We start from the raw sequence: 14,402 nt of genomic DNA on the forward strand, positions 1-14,402 counted from the left end.
GGATCTGCAAAAGTGCCAAGTGACAGCCTAACTGCTCCCATTGCAGTCCATAGTAATTCTTCCCTTGACTTCAGTGGGAGCTGACTTAGGCCAGCTGAGTGCTTTTGAAAATACTATTCCTTAAATTGCACAGCCATGGAAGTGGAGAGGGAGGGGTAAGAGAACATTTTCAAATTAGAACACATAAGGCCTGATTCTCTATGTCCTTGTGCTCTGAGTAAGGGTTTAAAATGGCTCTAAAAAGATACCAACCACAATTTAAGGCCAAGATACACAAAAGAAACCAATCTCCACTTTTCTAAACCTTGCGCAGTAGAATTGCACACACCCATGTAATTTAGACCAGTGTAGGGTATAAATGGTCAAGTCCAGGGGCAAAAAGGTATGTGGTTAGGTAAAAGTTACAGTTTGATTCTTAGTCCCAATACATGTATGTAAAACTGTTAGCTGTGGCTGGTTAGAGAGACAAGATGGGTGAGGTAATATCTTTTATTGGAACAACTTCTGTTGGTAAGAGAGACAAGCTTTCAAGCTTACACAGAGCTCTTTTTTAGGTCTGGGACACTAACTCAACGTGTCACCTGCTAAATACAAGATTGGAACAGAATGTTTAGCATAAGTAGTTAATTCATATTTCAAGAGAATATGAAGTGGCACCTTAGGACCTTAGTCCTAGGCAGGAACGGAAGGTGGGGGGAACAGCAGCTGGGATGGTTATTAGTGGGTTACAGATTGTTGTAATAAGCCATAAAGCCAATGTCTTTATTGACTTCATGATTTTTAGTGTCTAGCAAAGTTATGAGCTTAGCTCTCAGGCTTGTCTTTTGAAGTGTTATGCAGCTTTCTTTTGTAGAGTGGTCACTTTGTGAAAAGTGTTCATCCACAGGGTGTCTTGGTCTTTTATCATTTGCCTGTGTGAATTTATTTGAGAGCGTAGTGATTGTCTGGTTTCACCCACATAGTTAAAAAAAAACAAATTTTGTGATAGAGCAGCCTTTAAATACTATGTTCTGATTTTTTTTTAAAAAAATGCTTTATTATTAAACTAAGGAGTTTTCTTTTTCCTTATTGGAAATGAGCTGTCTGCATGAGATACTATCTGCATTCAAAGATGTATTTAATAATGTGTAATCTATCATAATAGCACAGCTAACAGCAAACTACTTCACAGTTAAGCAGACAACCAATGAATAAGCAATGAAAGTCCTACAGAGTCCTGAGAACCCCTCTGTTTGGCCTAGAAACCCCCTGTAGACATTACCAGATGATGCACAATGGCACAGTTAGGGGGTAGTTCTTTACAAGAAAACCTGTTAGTTTAGCAGCTGTGGTAACAGACCTTTGAGCTTCTGCGGATTCCAGTGGCAGTGATGAGTTTGGGGTTTTTTAACAAGTAAAAAGGGGCTAAGGATAATTTTACTACTAACCAAACAGTAATTAAAAAAAAATAGACAGATACATTTTGTAAGACCAACTTTCCTCTTACTGAAATGGACAAGGAGTTGATGGAGAGAGGTCTAAAGGCAGAATCATGTCTGCTGCAACAAGGGCTGCTTATCTAGCTGATTTTTATACAGTTACATTTCAGTCTTATAGACAGCATTAAATTGATTAATGTTCACAAAACACTGGCAACACTTTCTATTAGGTCCCCTCCACCAGCATAACATCCCCTGGTGAGAAGAGTGGATAAGTACCCTAGATCACAGATGGAATGAGTTAATGAGGTCAAGTTGTGTACTAACATGAAAAATCTGAAAGAACTAATAAAATGTCTTTTCAACAATTGGAAGTTATTTAGAAATCAGAGCAAGTGTCTCCCTCACAGACAGAGGTTTATTTAAAGTGTCTGACACGTATACAATTATCTGTGTAACGTTTATTCAGGGATATCGGTACTTAGATCAAACACTGATAGGAATTCCTAACCCCAGGAATGGCCAGACAGAAATACTAAGGTTTTGTGATTTAGATCATTGTAAGATTCAAAGACAAGAGAACATTCGATGAGTAGGATGTTTTCTACTATTAAATTAATAATAGTATCTGCTGCTGTCAGATTTTAGCAGCAAAAATCTATCATTACATATATTTGTACTATATTATGTATGTACTATAGATGATTGAAACAAACATTTGATGGAATATGGCTTTTATGGTAAAACAGACATTTTCACAAAACATGTCAGTTTTTATTCAATATTTTTGGTCACAATTGAAAACCAAAAACATGTTTGGGTTTTCAGTAACTGAAATCTGAATGTTTTCAGTTTTCAACAAAAACCTGGAAATTTATGTTGAAATTTTTCTCACTAAAAAAAAAATTTCTGACCAACTCTAGTATATACTGTAGCTTGGTTTTATCATCATGTTCACTTTTTGTATTTCACAGTATCTCTGCCTGTTTATGGCAATCCACTGCAAAGAAGTTCTGTATAACTCTGAAAACACTTCTGTCCTTAAGATACAGTGAAAAGAAGCTTTATTTAAATAGTCATGACAAAATATGAACAGATGTTGATCTATCCTTAGAAGAACACCTCCATCAAAATGTATTTTCCCTCAACTTGGGGAAAAAAAGAAAAAGATCATCAATCAACTCCAGAAAATAAAGGGTGTGAAAATGTAAGCCATGAGGGATTCAGACCCTCTATCTCCTGTATGCAAACAGAGAGATTTCACATACAGCAATCACAGCACTGGCAAAAGCATTATCGTCTAGTGGACAGATGTTTGGGAACTTACTCATGTCTCACCAATGGGAAAATATAAACAGAATTCAATTTTTAAAAATTCAAAATTCACTCATATACTATTTCAGTATGCAAGATGATTTATCATGAAGATTGTATTTTGTAGCTAATGTCATTTTGTTGGCAATAGAAAGGCATACTATTTAAATTTGTAGCACGCACCTTAACCTTTCTTTAACTTCCATAAAGCCAAGCATACACGGCAGTGAAATGTAGACCCAACAGTCAACCTGATCCATTTATGACATAATCTTTAACACTTTCCTTGTTCATAGCTTAAATTTTTGGTATTCTTCTGTTTTTTTAAAAAGTTCTTTGTGCTTGTAAAAAGTGCCAAATCAGAGCTCTGTAGATATCCCTTCATTTATACACAATCTGAGCAGTGTGAACTTCCCACATTGCCCTGCCAATAAACTGAAACTGTTATTTGGAGGGAATACCTCAGTGGGGAGATTACTCAGTCTCCATACTCATTCATGGTTCAAACCTGTTCTCACTGAAGTCACTGGTAAAATTCCAAATAAATTAAATTTAGAGAGAGTTTATTTTCATTCACTCACTCACTCTCACTCACACACACCCTCCCCAAACAAGCCCTCAGTTTCATCCTCTAAACCAAGGTACAAAGGCAAGTATCAAGTGCGGTAGCCTAAATGCAAAAAACTAGATGACCTCATTAGCAATCTTCTGCATCACTTCTGCATCAGCAGTCCCCTGCCTGATCATTGTATAATTATAATATAGGCCAAAAATGTCAAATTTAGGTAAATCAAGTTAGGCACCTAACAAACAGTGGCTTGATTTGCTGAGATGCTTGTACCTATTCTTGCATTCATTCAATAGGAGAACCTCTGAAAACCAAGCCATTTGTTTACTTTGACTAAACAATGATTTAGAGGCCTAACTTTATGAATAATGAATGAACCATAACACACATTATAACATAATTTCTCTCTGTGTTCTTAACATTATTGTCAGCAGTATTCAAACCACTAGTAATCAGATTTAAAATGAGCTGCAAAAGTAATACATATCATTGTTATGTTTTCAAAGGACAAATATATAATATTTAATACAAGTGAGGAAACAGCATTTGGGAGTCCCTTCTCTTCTTTCTGTTTTCCATTATTGCCATCTACAATCTGGAACTTTAAGTGTAACAAAAAAATGAAAATGCTGATTCAGCACGATAGCTTTTGTGTACACAAATATGGTTACATTTAATACTGTTCAAAAATGTATTTGAGTAAAATGCAGTAAGATATTTCTTCTCAGCGATTAAGCTTTGGGCCCTGCAGCATGTAACATCATGATATATACTGTACATGACTTTGAAACAAACCCAAAACCTACTTCACTGGTAGGTAGAAGAGCATGATATAATATCTCCTCAAAGCTAATATGATTTGTAAGCTCACTATATCAAGAACTTGTATGCATTTCCCTTTCAAAATTCCTTGGGTGCTTCTATTTTTCCTTTAAAAAAAAATAAAATAAATCTTATTAAAATAAATCCGCACTCACATGAAAGTTTAATGTAAAGTTTGCCGATATTTTCTCCTCCTCCATTATTGGAGGAGGTTTTGATTGCTCTTCTGACTTTCCTTTTTTGTTTATTCCAGAATTCGAACTGACACCTGGGGCCACCCAGTGTGCACTGTTTAGCAGCTGCCAGATCTAAATCAAGCTCTCCAATGATTTTTCCAGCAGCCTCTCTTGATCTGTGGATGGTTTGCCACTTAGTCCCACTGGTGAAGTACACATAGACTTCACCTCCTCTTCCTGCAGTGAAATTTTGCATGACTTGTTACTGCATTTAGTAGACTTTACAGTTTTCCATTTTAAAGGCTTGAGCAAAACACTGTGGAACGGTTTTCATTAGAACCATGAATAAGGTTTCTGAATAATGGGGCTAAATGTTTTTTTTTTAATTCCACATTTCTGTGCTTAGTTAATGCAAAAATACTTGACAGATGACTCTTTAGATTGTTAGCTATCCTTATCCTTGGAGTTCATGAAAATAATTATGTGGCAATGTGGGTGAGAATCAACTATAAACTATAAAAATGTGTGTGAAGTTTGCAGGTGTGTGAAAAGGAAATGGGACATAAATCGCACACGGAAATTTTTAACCTTTTGTGATATGTCTAAAGTTAAACCAGAATATTAGAGATGAGATAAAAGAATTTAGACCCCTCAGTCTTTTATAATGAATTTTGTGTCTTAAATTAAAACCTAAACCTCTGTTAAGCTGACTAACCCAAAAAGTAACTCCAAGAAATGTTGCTGCTTAAGAATATTTATTGGATTTATTTATTCTATTTTTATTAAAATATTTAAGAATTACTGGAAATGCAAATCTAAATTTTGATTTTTAGCCACATTCATATAAATTAAGGGAATGTCCATTTTTCCTTAACAGCTATAAATTGCCTTTGAAAGAGTAATTGTTCATGAGCTTGTCTTTTTATTTTTCAGTATCCTAGAAACAAAGGAAAATTCATGCATCTTAAACTTCTACTTAAACTCTGAAATGTGCTTTTACTTAAACTCTGAAAGGGTATCATTAAAGGATAAAGATAACAATCCTAGCTAAGCAGCAATCAGTCAAAATGTCAAATATTGTTGGGGTTGTATTTTGCGGAAGACTGAAAACTGCTCGGCTTTTCAAGAAGCCCAAATCCTCAACCTCCATCTGTGCACACACAAAGTCTGATCCAGTTTTGACTTAAGTGGGTTTTGGATCAAATCCATTAGGACCAAAGGCAAGCTGAAACACAGCCTTGTGGAGAATCCAGGCAGTGGGATTCTTCATTCATGTTGGAAAAAGAATAAACCTCTGTCATGTGTTTTCACAATGAACTTTGGAAGGAAGAGAGACAACACATCAATACAGCTTCCACTTTGGAGGGGGAGAGGAAGAGGATATAAATGATGATCACACTTGCATTGTCAGTCTTCACTGTACTCCATTAGCTGATTTTTTAATCCAAAGTCTATTTTTTTAAATAAAACTCAAAATTATGTTTATTTATTTATTAATTTTTGTTAATGAGGAAAAAGGTTCTCTTGAATAACAATTAGTATCAAATTCTAGTTGAGAGTTTATAAAACTTTCAGAAAGGGTTTCAGAAAGGGTTGCCCTGTTTCTACAGTAACTACTGCAATTTTTTCAGTACCAAAATAAAAAATAATGCAGAACTGATCCAAAAAGTAGACTCCTAACTTAATTAATTCATTTGTTGGATGTTTTCCAAATCTCTTAATATCGATTCAATAATATACACTGTATGAAAAACAAGCACACCACTATTACATGGATACAGACATGAGTCATTTCATATCACAAAATACTATATACAAACATCAGTATACAGTTTTTGTATGCTTAAGTAACCAGACTGTTTAATTGTCCAGATGACAACTGAAATCTGTTTTAATGAAAAATTTGTCTGAATAAGTAAAAAATACTCAGCCATTGGTCATTTACAGGTTTGTTGACAAGTTTTTATGATGTGCTGTAAGTGTATTTCTAATAATGTAAACAGTATTAAGGTCAAAGTTTAGATGATATTTAGTCAAATCTTTTCTAAGATCATGAAATTCAAATAATGTCCTTTTTGCAACAAATAAAAGCCTTTGTACTTTTAGATTTCACAGAGGAAAATAGCTACACACAGAAGTGGCCCTTAAGACTAGAACTGTGTGGAGAAAAGTAATTTGGTTTTGCAGAGGATTTCAATATTTCAAAATCTGAGTTAGTTCTGATTTGGAGCAAAAATTCAAACATTTTGAAAGGGAATGAATCCCCATCTCCTGGGCAGTTCACCGGGTAGGCTGCCCCGAACCATAGAAGCCTTGGGGTCCCAAGATTTTAGGACTCACACCTCAGAGGTTGGAAACCCAAGTTCAATTCCCTGCTTCACATCAAGTTGTAGGAGGAATTGAACCTGGGTCTCCCACATCCTAGGTGAGTACTCTAACCACTGTACTAAAGGGTATAATGGTGTTGCCGCTTTCCCATACCCGCACTCACCCCAGTGTGTGGGTTAGTGTGCTCTGTGAATGCCTACTGTGTGTTGGCTCCACAGGCGCGATAGGTGTAGCAAATCCTAGTCTCAGGATACTGTTGGGGCTTAGGCACCTGGATACCTAGGCTGATGCAGCTATGTGTATGCTCACTGGCAGAGAGTTAGGCTATGTCTACACTGCACACTAAGCCCGGGCTCTAATTCAGGTTTGTGCCTGAGCCCAAGCCCCCACCTTCCATCCACAAGCAAATCAGTCTGACTCAGGTAAGCAAGCACTCAGGACCCTGGTGAGGGTGGGTCATAGCCTGACTCCTACTGTGACTCAGGTCAAAGCCCTGTCATTTTGCAGTGTAGATGTGGCCCAAGTTGCAAATCTGAGCCAGAAGGGCTGTGTAGTTCTGTAGGGACACGTTGGAATGGCTGCAATACCTGGGTCTAGAAATTGTAAACTCATGTTTTCAGATCAATCTGGCTGCTCAAATGTGAACTTGGAAACACCAAGTGCACAAGCCCAAGTCCCACAGATGTAGGTTTACAATGCAACGTAGACACACTTAGGCACATATGAGACTTTAATGGCAGAATCTCACGGACCCAGGAATTTTAGGTTGTTGTCAGCTGAACAAGGATCTGAGGATCTCAGTGACACCTAAGTGTTGGCCTTAAATGCCTCGGTCCCTTTATGGATCTAGTTCCATAAGGAATTACAGGTTTAAGGGTATCCAAATTTATGTAAAAGTTTGTAAGAACACATCAACAAATATCCACATTAAGAAACCAAGTAAGATCAAATATTTTGTCCTAACCTGAATGTATTTGAAACTTAAATAAACTATTTACTGTTTAGAACAGTGTTTGCTGTGTGTAACCTCAGGCATACAGAAGTGGTTTGATAGCAGATGAGTAGTCCAAAACTTCTTTAGAATTTTCAGAAGCCCGCAGAATGGAAGGCACGTTCATTAAGAAAATCACTGTTTCCAAAGTGTTATCTGAATTAAGCCACTTTAAGTGGGTAAGGTGCTTACATATTTCAACACTTTACCTGCATGTGCAAAAGTAATTAACTATTGGAACAACCTGTAGATTTTCCATCACATGAAGTCTTTAAATGAAGATTGGATGTCTTTCTAAACTATATGCTCTAGCTCAACCAGAAGTTATAGGCTTGAGCAGGAATTACTGGGTGAAATTCTATGACCTCTTTTATGTCAGACTAGATGATTATAATGATTCCTTCTAGTCTTAAAATATATGAATATATAGTATTTTAATTTTATATGGTTAGTTCACATTTAAACAATTACACCTTCATAGAAATAAAGTTTTCTGCTATCCAGATACAAATATGGAATTTAGGTGTGAAGGAAGGGAGAGCATAAGAGGAATTTAATTACAGTGATGAACTTGTTTACTCAAAACATACCAGTACTGAGCCCCACTATTTTGAAATGAAAGATCCCTATCTGGTGTGAGCTTATATAAAATGTCACTCATATAAAAACAAACTTAACTTTTAAACTTCAGAATTATGGGTTAAGTGGTATATAAACAACTTGACAGCACTAAAACCAGGAGTTCAAACAGAATTCTTTGTCTGCCCTGCATATTTCTAATTACCCATAACATGGCTTCAAGGATTTCCACTCATTTGCTTGTCAAAAAGAGGAGAAATATGACATTCCAGCCTTTTATTGGGTAGTAATGACATCTCAAATGTATTGAAATCATCATACCACATCTGGCATGAGTTGAGCAGATGTGGAAATGCTGTGTTCTCAGTTTCTGAGCTGATGCTATTTTGATTAAATAATCACAAAACTAAATCTTGAGATCTCTTTTGCATTTCAAGAGAACAAGAAAGATCTCAAGATGCTAAAAAATGCTCCAAGTACCCTCGAGAAGAGTCTGCTGAGGCTGTCTGCTAATGTGTTGTGCACCTCCTGGAAGGTCCACTGCTGAGAAGGTCATCTGGTGGTGAATGCTCCAATTCCAGAGGTTGATGGATTCTATGCAAAGAGGAGTGGACCTTGCTTCTCTTTATTTGTTGATGTGGTACATTGCTATCATGTTGTCCAAATGTATACATAAAAATGTATACATGTAGGATCAAAGAATGCAAGCCATACTTAAAGGATGGGGGACTATCTTGGGAAGCAGCGACTCTGAATAAGATTTGAGGGTTGTGGCAGATAATCAACTGGACATGACAGCCCACTGTGACCCTTTGGCCAAAAGGATGTGGCCCACGGATGCATAAACAGAGAGTCTCAAGTTGGAGGAGAGAGGTTATTTTACTTCTGTATTTGGCACTGGTGCGACCACTGCTGGAATACTGTGTCCACAATTTTAGAAGAATGTTGATAAATTGGAGAGGGTTCAGAAAAGAGCCACTAAAATGATTAAAGGATTAGAAAACATGCCTTACAATGACAAACTAAAGGAGCTCAATCTATTTAGCTTAACAAAAAGAGAAGGTTAAGACGTGACTTACTTTCTGTAAGTACCTATATGGGGAACAAATATTTGATAATGGGCTCTTCAGTCTAGCAGATAAAGATATCCAATGGTTGGAAGTTGAAGCTAAACAAATTCAGGCTGGAAATAAGGCCTACATATTTAACAGTGAGGGTAATTAACCATTGAAGTCAAGGATCATGGTGGATTCTATATCACTGGCAATTTTTAAATCAAGACTGGATTTTTTCTAAAAGATCTGCTCTAGAAATTTTTGGGGGGAAAGTTCTATGGCCTGTGTTATACAAGAGGTCAGACTGGATCACGATGGTCCTTTCTGGCCGTGGAATCTATGAATCCATGAACCTATGGCTTGGGGACATGCAAGGTCAGAACAAGCAGGAATCATTTGCCTCTTGTACTGCACACAGCTCCAGAAGACTTACGGGCAATTGGGATTCTTGGTGCTACATGTTTGCCCAGATAGATTCCTCACCACAGTAGGGAGGCATCTGTAATCAGTGTTTTTGTGGGTGAGGGAAAGATGAAGTTTGAAATGCTTTTTAGGGGCTCAACCAAAGTTAAGTGATGAACTTCTGCATAGCTTGGACTCTGACCCGAAGCACGGGGTGCTTTGGCCCTGCCTGATCTAAGATCATCTCAATAAAATCTACAGTCTGCGTGAGAACTAAAACGGACTTTTCTACAGTTACTTGGAGCCCTAAGAAACGTAGGAGACTGAGTATGGAAGAGGGTTGTCGTGTGTACCTCTTGATAACCAGTCATCAAGGTAGGGAGAACACTGATGAGTCCTGATGATGGAGATATGCCATTGCTAACGAATAGCATCTTTGTGAATACTCTTGGTAATGATCTAGGCTCATGATGAATCTCAGGAATTTCCTGTGTTCATGGTGGATGATTATTTAGAAATAAGCATTCTTTAAATCAAGAGTTCAGTGAGGGTATTGCAGAGGCCAGGGTGATCATTCTCAACCTCAGTGGCAGATGAAGACATTCAGCTTCTGAGATCTAGCAGACTCCTTCCTTCTTGAGGATGAAGAAATATATTGAATAAAATTCCTTTCCCCCTGTGCTGAAGAGGTGCCAGTTGTATGGATCACTGATACAGCAGACAATCTACTTCTTGTCTGAGTATCCTCTCATGAGACGGGTTCCTGAAGAAGGATAGGGAAAGGGAGAGAAACTCTCTATTGTAACCAGAGATGATTATCTCTGGAAACATCTGTCTGATGTCATGAAGTGCCAAGTTTGGGGAAAATGAGATAGGTGGCTACCACATGGTGTGCAGAAGTTCTGGACAGGAAAATGGAGATTTGATTTGCAGCTCTCAAAAGTCCCCTCAAAAGGATTTCTTGGTGAGGGCTGGGGATGGAAGGAGAATAACAGGGGGACATTATGCTTACTATGCTGCATTTTCTGGCATTTCCTAGGTGGCTTGTAAGCGCTTTGATGAGGTTGAGGTTCTGGTCATTGTCAGGATGAGTCTTGGGTATGTCCTCTGCAGTGCTGAGCTATAACTACCTAGCGAGCAAAGAGTTGCTTCTGAGTCTCTGAGGGAATGTAAATGACTTATCTTTTTTTTTTTTTTTTTTGCTGAATGGGTTATTTCCCTTAAAAGGCAGATCCTCCATGGTGGATTGAACTTCTTTAAGAAACTCAGAGGATTGGACCTATGAAGACTGTGTCATAATGATGAAGATAGCCATTCAGCAGGACGCTATATCTACTGCATCCATAGAGGCCTGAAAAGCTGATCTCGCCAGCAATTTCTCACATTCCTTGTAAGAGTGTTTCCTCTTATTCTCCTTCTGACTTAGTCTGGAATAGTCCTTAGCTCTACTCCATTCATCCCCAGAGCCAGAAACTTGGAGGGGTGCTTCTCACTGCCTATGCCTGATGTACAGGGGGTCTGATGGGCCAAGGTCAGACGGGGGCCTCGTAGCGCGGTCCATCAGGAATCTTCTCATACTCATGAGATTTATGGTTCCGCTAGGAGAGGACCAACAGATGCTGCACTGAGAAGTGATATGAGCTTCCCTGAAGTAATAGAGGCACATCTGTGGTCACCACCAATGAGAAAAGCCTGGGGACAGGCCACGCAGATTTTGAATCCTGGGCATACTAGCCATCCTGTATAGGGTGTATTCTGGTGGTGGGGACCCCTAAGCTGTCAAGACTATTGAGCTACTAACTATAAAACCAGGTTTTAAAAACTATTCACAACTAACAACAAGTTTCAGAGAAGAACGCTAGCCAGTGGTCAGGCCATTGACGAGGTTCCATCTCAGACCACAGGCAATAGAAAGGAAGTGGAGAGGTGGTTGCTCTGCACCACCATATCTACCTTCAGTTCAGAGCACAAAGAGGAGAAGGTCGTAGGAGTGGGCCAGCAAACACTACTAGCAAAAATCTTCTGATCTCAGGTGCATGCACACCTCAAGTGGAATACACGTAGAGCCCATCATATGAAGAACTTTATCGTTTCCTTTAGCAATACATAATATTTATAGAAAATGAATTTCCACTCTTTGAAGTCCAATTACCAATGTCTCCTTGTTGCTGCAGACTGAATAGTTAGTGTGTCTGGCTGGGCTGTTGTTCTGTCATGCAGAAGTAGAGCTTGAATTATTTCCCTTTTCCTTCTACTCTCATATTCATGTAAGTCCTTAGCCCATCTTTCATTCAGTCCCATTTTATACAAGTCTTTTTAAGCTAGCTGGCAAGTTTCAAAGGTGTTAATAGTGTTTTTGCTTACATTGAACAGAGGCAATGTGGAAAGACATATGAGAATACATGTAAGCAATGTATTATGTAAAAGAGGGTCTAGTGAGCTGCCAGACTGAGAAGACAGTGTGTGTGTGTATATATATATGTATAAAATTCCCTACAAAGGTGTGTTATTATGGCTGTCTAAATGCATTACAGGAGGGAAATCCTAAGAAATGAACTTCTCAGAAGAGCAATTCTGTAAGTAATCCAGTTCTGGCAAATAAAAGCATCTACTTCTTTGAAATGACTAATTTCCTCCTAGATTACAAAAATAATGCACATCTGTGAGCACTTCATTGCCTGCATTAGACAGGTGATCAAGATCTAAGTACACAAAGTGAAATTTACAATACTCTTCTATTCCATAAAGGGTCTTAGAGCACACCCAGCCTAGGATTTGTCCTCAATGTGCTCTCTATGTGGGGATAGGTGAGACCAGACGTAAAAAGTAAAAAAAGCTGGCTATGATGGCTTTACATCACTTAGGATTCTCCTATGCAAACAGAATTCACAGCTGACTGTTTAAGCCCATCCCTTTTCCTAGACAGGCACAAGGCAGATGGAGTGGGGGCAAGAATTGTCTTCAGTAAATATACATACATGACAAGCCTTTTACTCCAAACCAGATGAATCCTGGGAAATCTGTAATCCTAAAATCAGAGAATAATCTTCAGAGATATCTCCTGCTTGCATTACAGATATTATTCCTATCTTCTTCACAAGGATGTTTTGAGATTTAATTGGTATTTGTAATCAATTAATAGGGTAAAAGCTCTACAAATGCACACAGTATCATTATTGTTATTAAGACAGAAAGAGTTTGCCAGAGATTAGATTTGGAGGTGAGAGTGACACTGGATATTGGGTATTTAACTCTCTTTCTTTTAATAATAATGATACTTTTATAGAGACACTAACCCATTAATTGATTTTAAACACTGAAAAAGTCTCAAGGCAACTTTGTTAGGAGGTAGGAATAATTAACTCTTTTTGCATGTGGGAAAATGAGGCACAGAAAAATAAACTAACTTGTCCAAAGTCTCACACAGGTCAATGTAGGAGTCAAATAGAATTCTAAGATTATTAATTTTTATGCTGTCTTCCCTTATTTTGAAGCACGAATGATATTTTTGAAACATCCTTCCCTTTATACAAACAACAACTTATTTCCCTGCACTGTTCATGGATAATCATAGTTCTCAAGTAACAATTAAAGCAAGTGAGCCATGCGCTTACCCTTGTGTGGGTGCGAATGTGCATCTTTAGTCCATCATTCTTGCTGAAAGCCTTGTCACAGTAAGGACATTGGTAGGGGCGCTCACCTGAAAATAAGATAAGCATCAGAATCAACGAATGTAGCCTGAGGAAAGAAAGCACTGCCTCAGTACATCAGGGCAGCACAGCATGGTTGTGTGTCAAACATCTTCCTGTTCTAGTCTTCATGTTCAGTTCAAACAGAGAGATAGACCTGAGCAGTATGGAAACTACACATATAAGAACAAAAGATCTGTTTGGTCAGCATGCAAGGCTGGATCAAAGTATCACTTTCAGCTGCTTGATTTTCTCTTAACACGATGTGAATGCATACAAAGAGGGATTTTTTTTTAAAAAGCAATTAAAAAAAAAAGCCCTGCAGTCCTGGAGACACTATGCTAGGATGAATTCTATTGTGGCTAGTATGGTTAGTCATTAACTGTTTGCAAAGTACAGTACATTTTCCCTCAGTTCACATCTGTTCGCCATTAGAGCCATCTGGGTGTCACAAGCCAATTTAATTACAAAATCCACTTCTATTCATTTGTTGCAATTAACTAAAAGCAAGCCAGCAAGATTTACTCCACAGGAGGCACAGCAACTTCTGTGAGGTGCCCAATGACCTCAGTGGGAGTAGAGAGCACCTAGCACCTCACAAGAAGCCCTTTGTACTTCACAGGGTTGGACACTTAAATTGGTGTAACTCAGGATTGTTTCTGCTGACTTCAGTGAAGTCACTCTAAATTTACACCATGTAACTCAGAGGCTGGGCCATTCATATCCACTCAGCAGAAGTTTTCTGAAGCAATTCCATAATTTAGAAATAGTGATAAAGCTTTACAATTTCTTAAGTAAATTTTTCTTTTTGAGTATTTTAGGCAATGTACTGGAATAAGATGCCAGCTTCTAGACTTATTATACACATAATACCTATCAACAAAATCAGATTGCTTCCATCACAAAAAATATTTTTCAACAAGTTAATGTAATCTAACTAATTTTCTAACTAAATGGAACCTGTCCCAGCTAATGACTTTGCTGACTGGACAACAAACATATGTGCAGATTAAACAAACCCCTTTCAGCCAGACTATGAAAAATCACTTGTTCATAAAAA

General features: G+C 37.9%; 1 protein-coding gene across 4 annotated transcripts in view; it reads right to left on the bottom strand.

Moving 5' to 3' along the window:
• Positions 1-14,402, bottom strand: part of PRDM5 (PR/SET domain 5) — a 146,244-nt gene that overhangs the window by 21,352 nt on the left and 110,490 nt on the right. For all 4 annotated transcript variants that reach the window (XM_067549263.1, XM_067549255.1, XM_067549248.1 and 1 more), the window contains one exon: positions 13,268-13,353. In XM_067549263.1, coding sequence (XP_067405364.1) covers positions 13,268-13,353 — 86 coding nt within the window. The remainder of the gene's footprint in view (positions 1-13,267; positions 13,354-14,402) is intronic.

This window comes from Emydura macquarii, unplaced genomic scaffold (genome assembly GCF_026122565.2).
Source record: "Emydura macquarii macquarii isolate MOO-44397 ecotype Brisbane River unplaced genomic scaffold, CSIRO-AGI_Emac_v2 contig_267, whole genome shotgun sequence".
NCBI classification, from domain to species: Eukaryota; Metazoa; Chordata; order Testudines; family Chelidae; genus Emydura; species Emydura macquarii.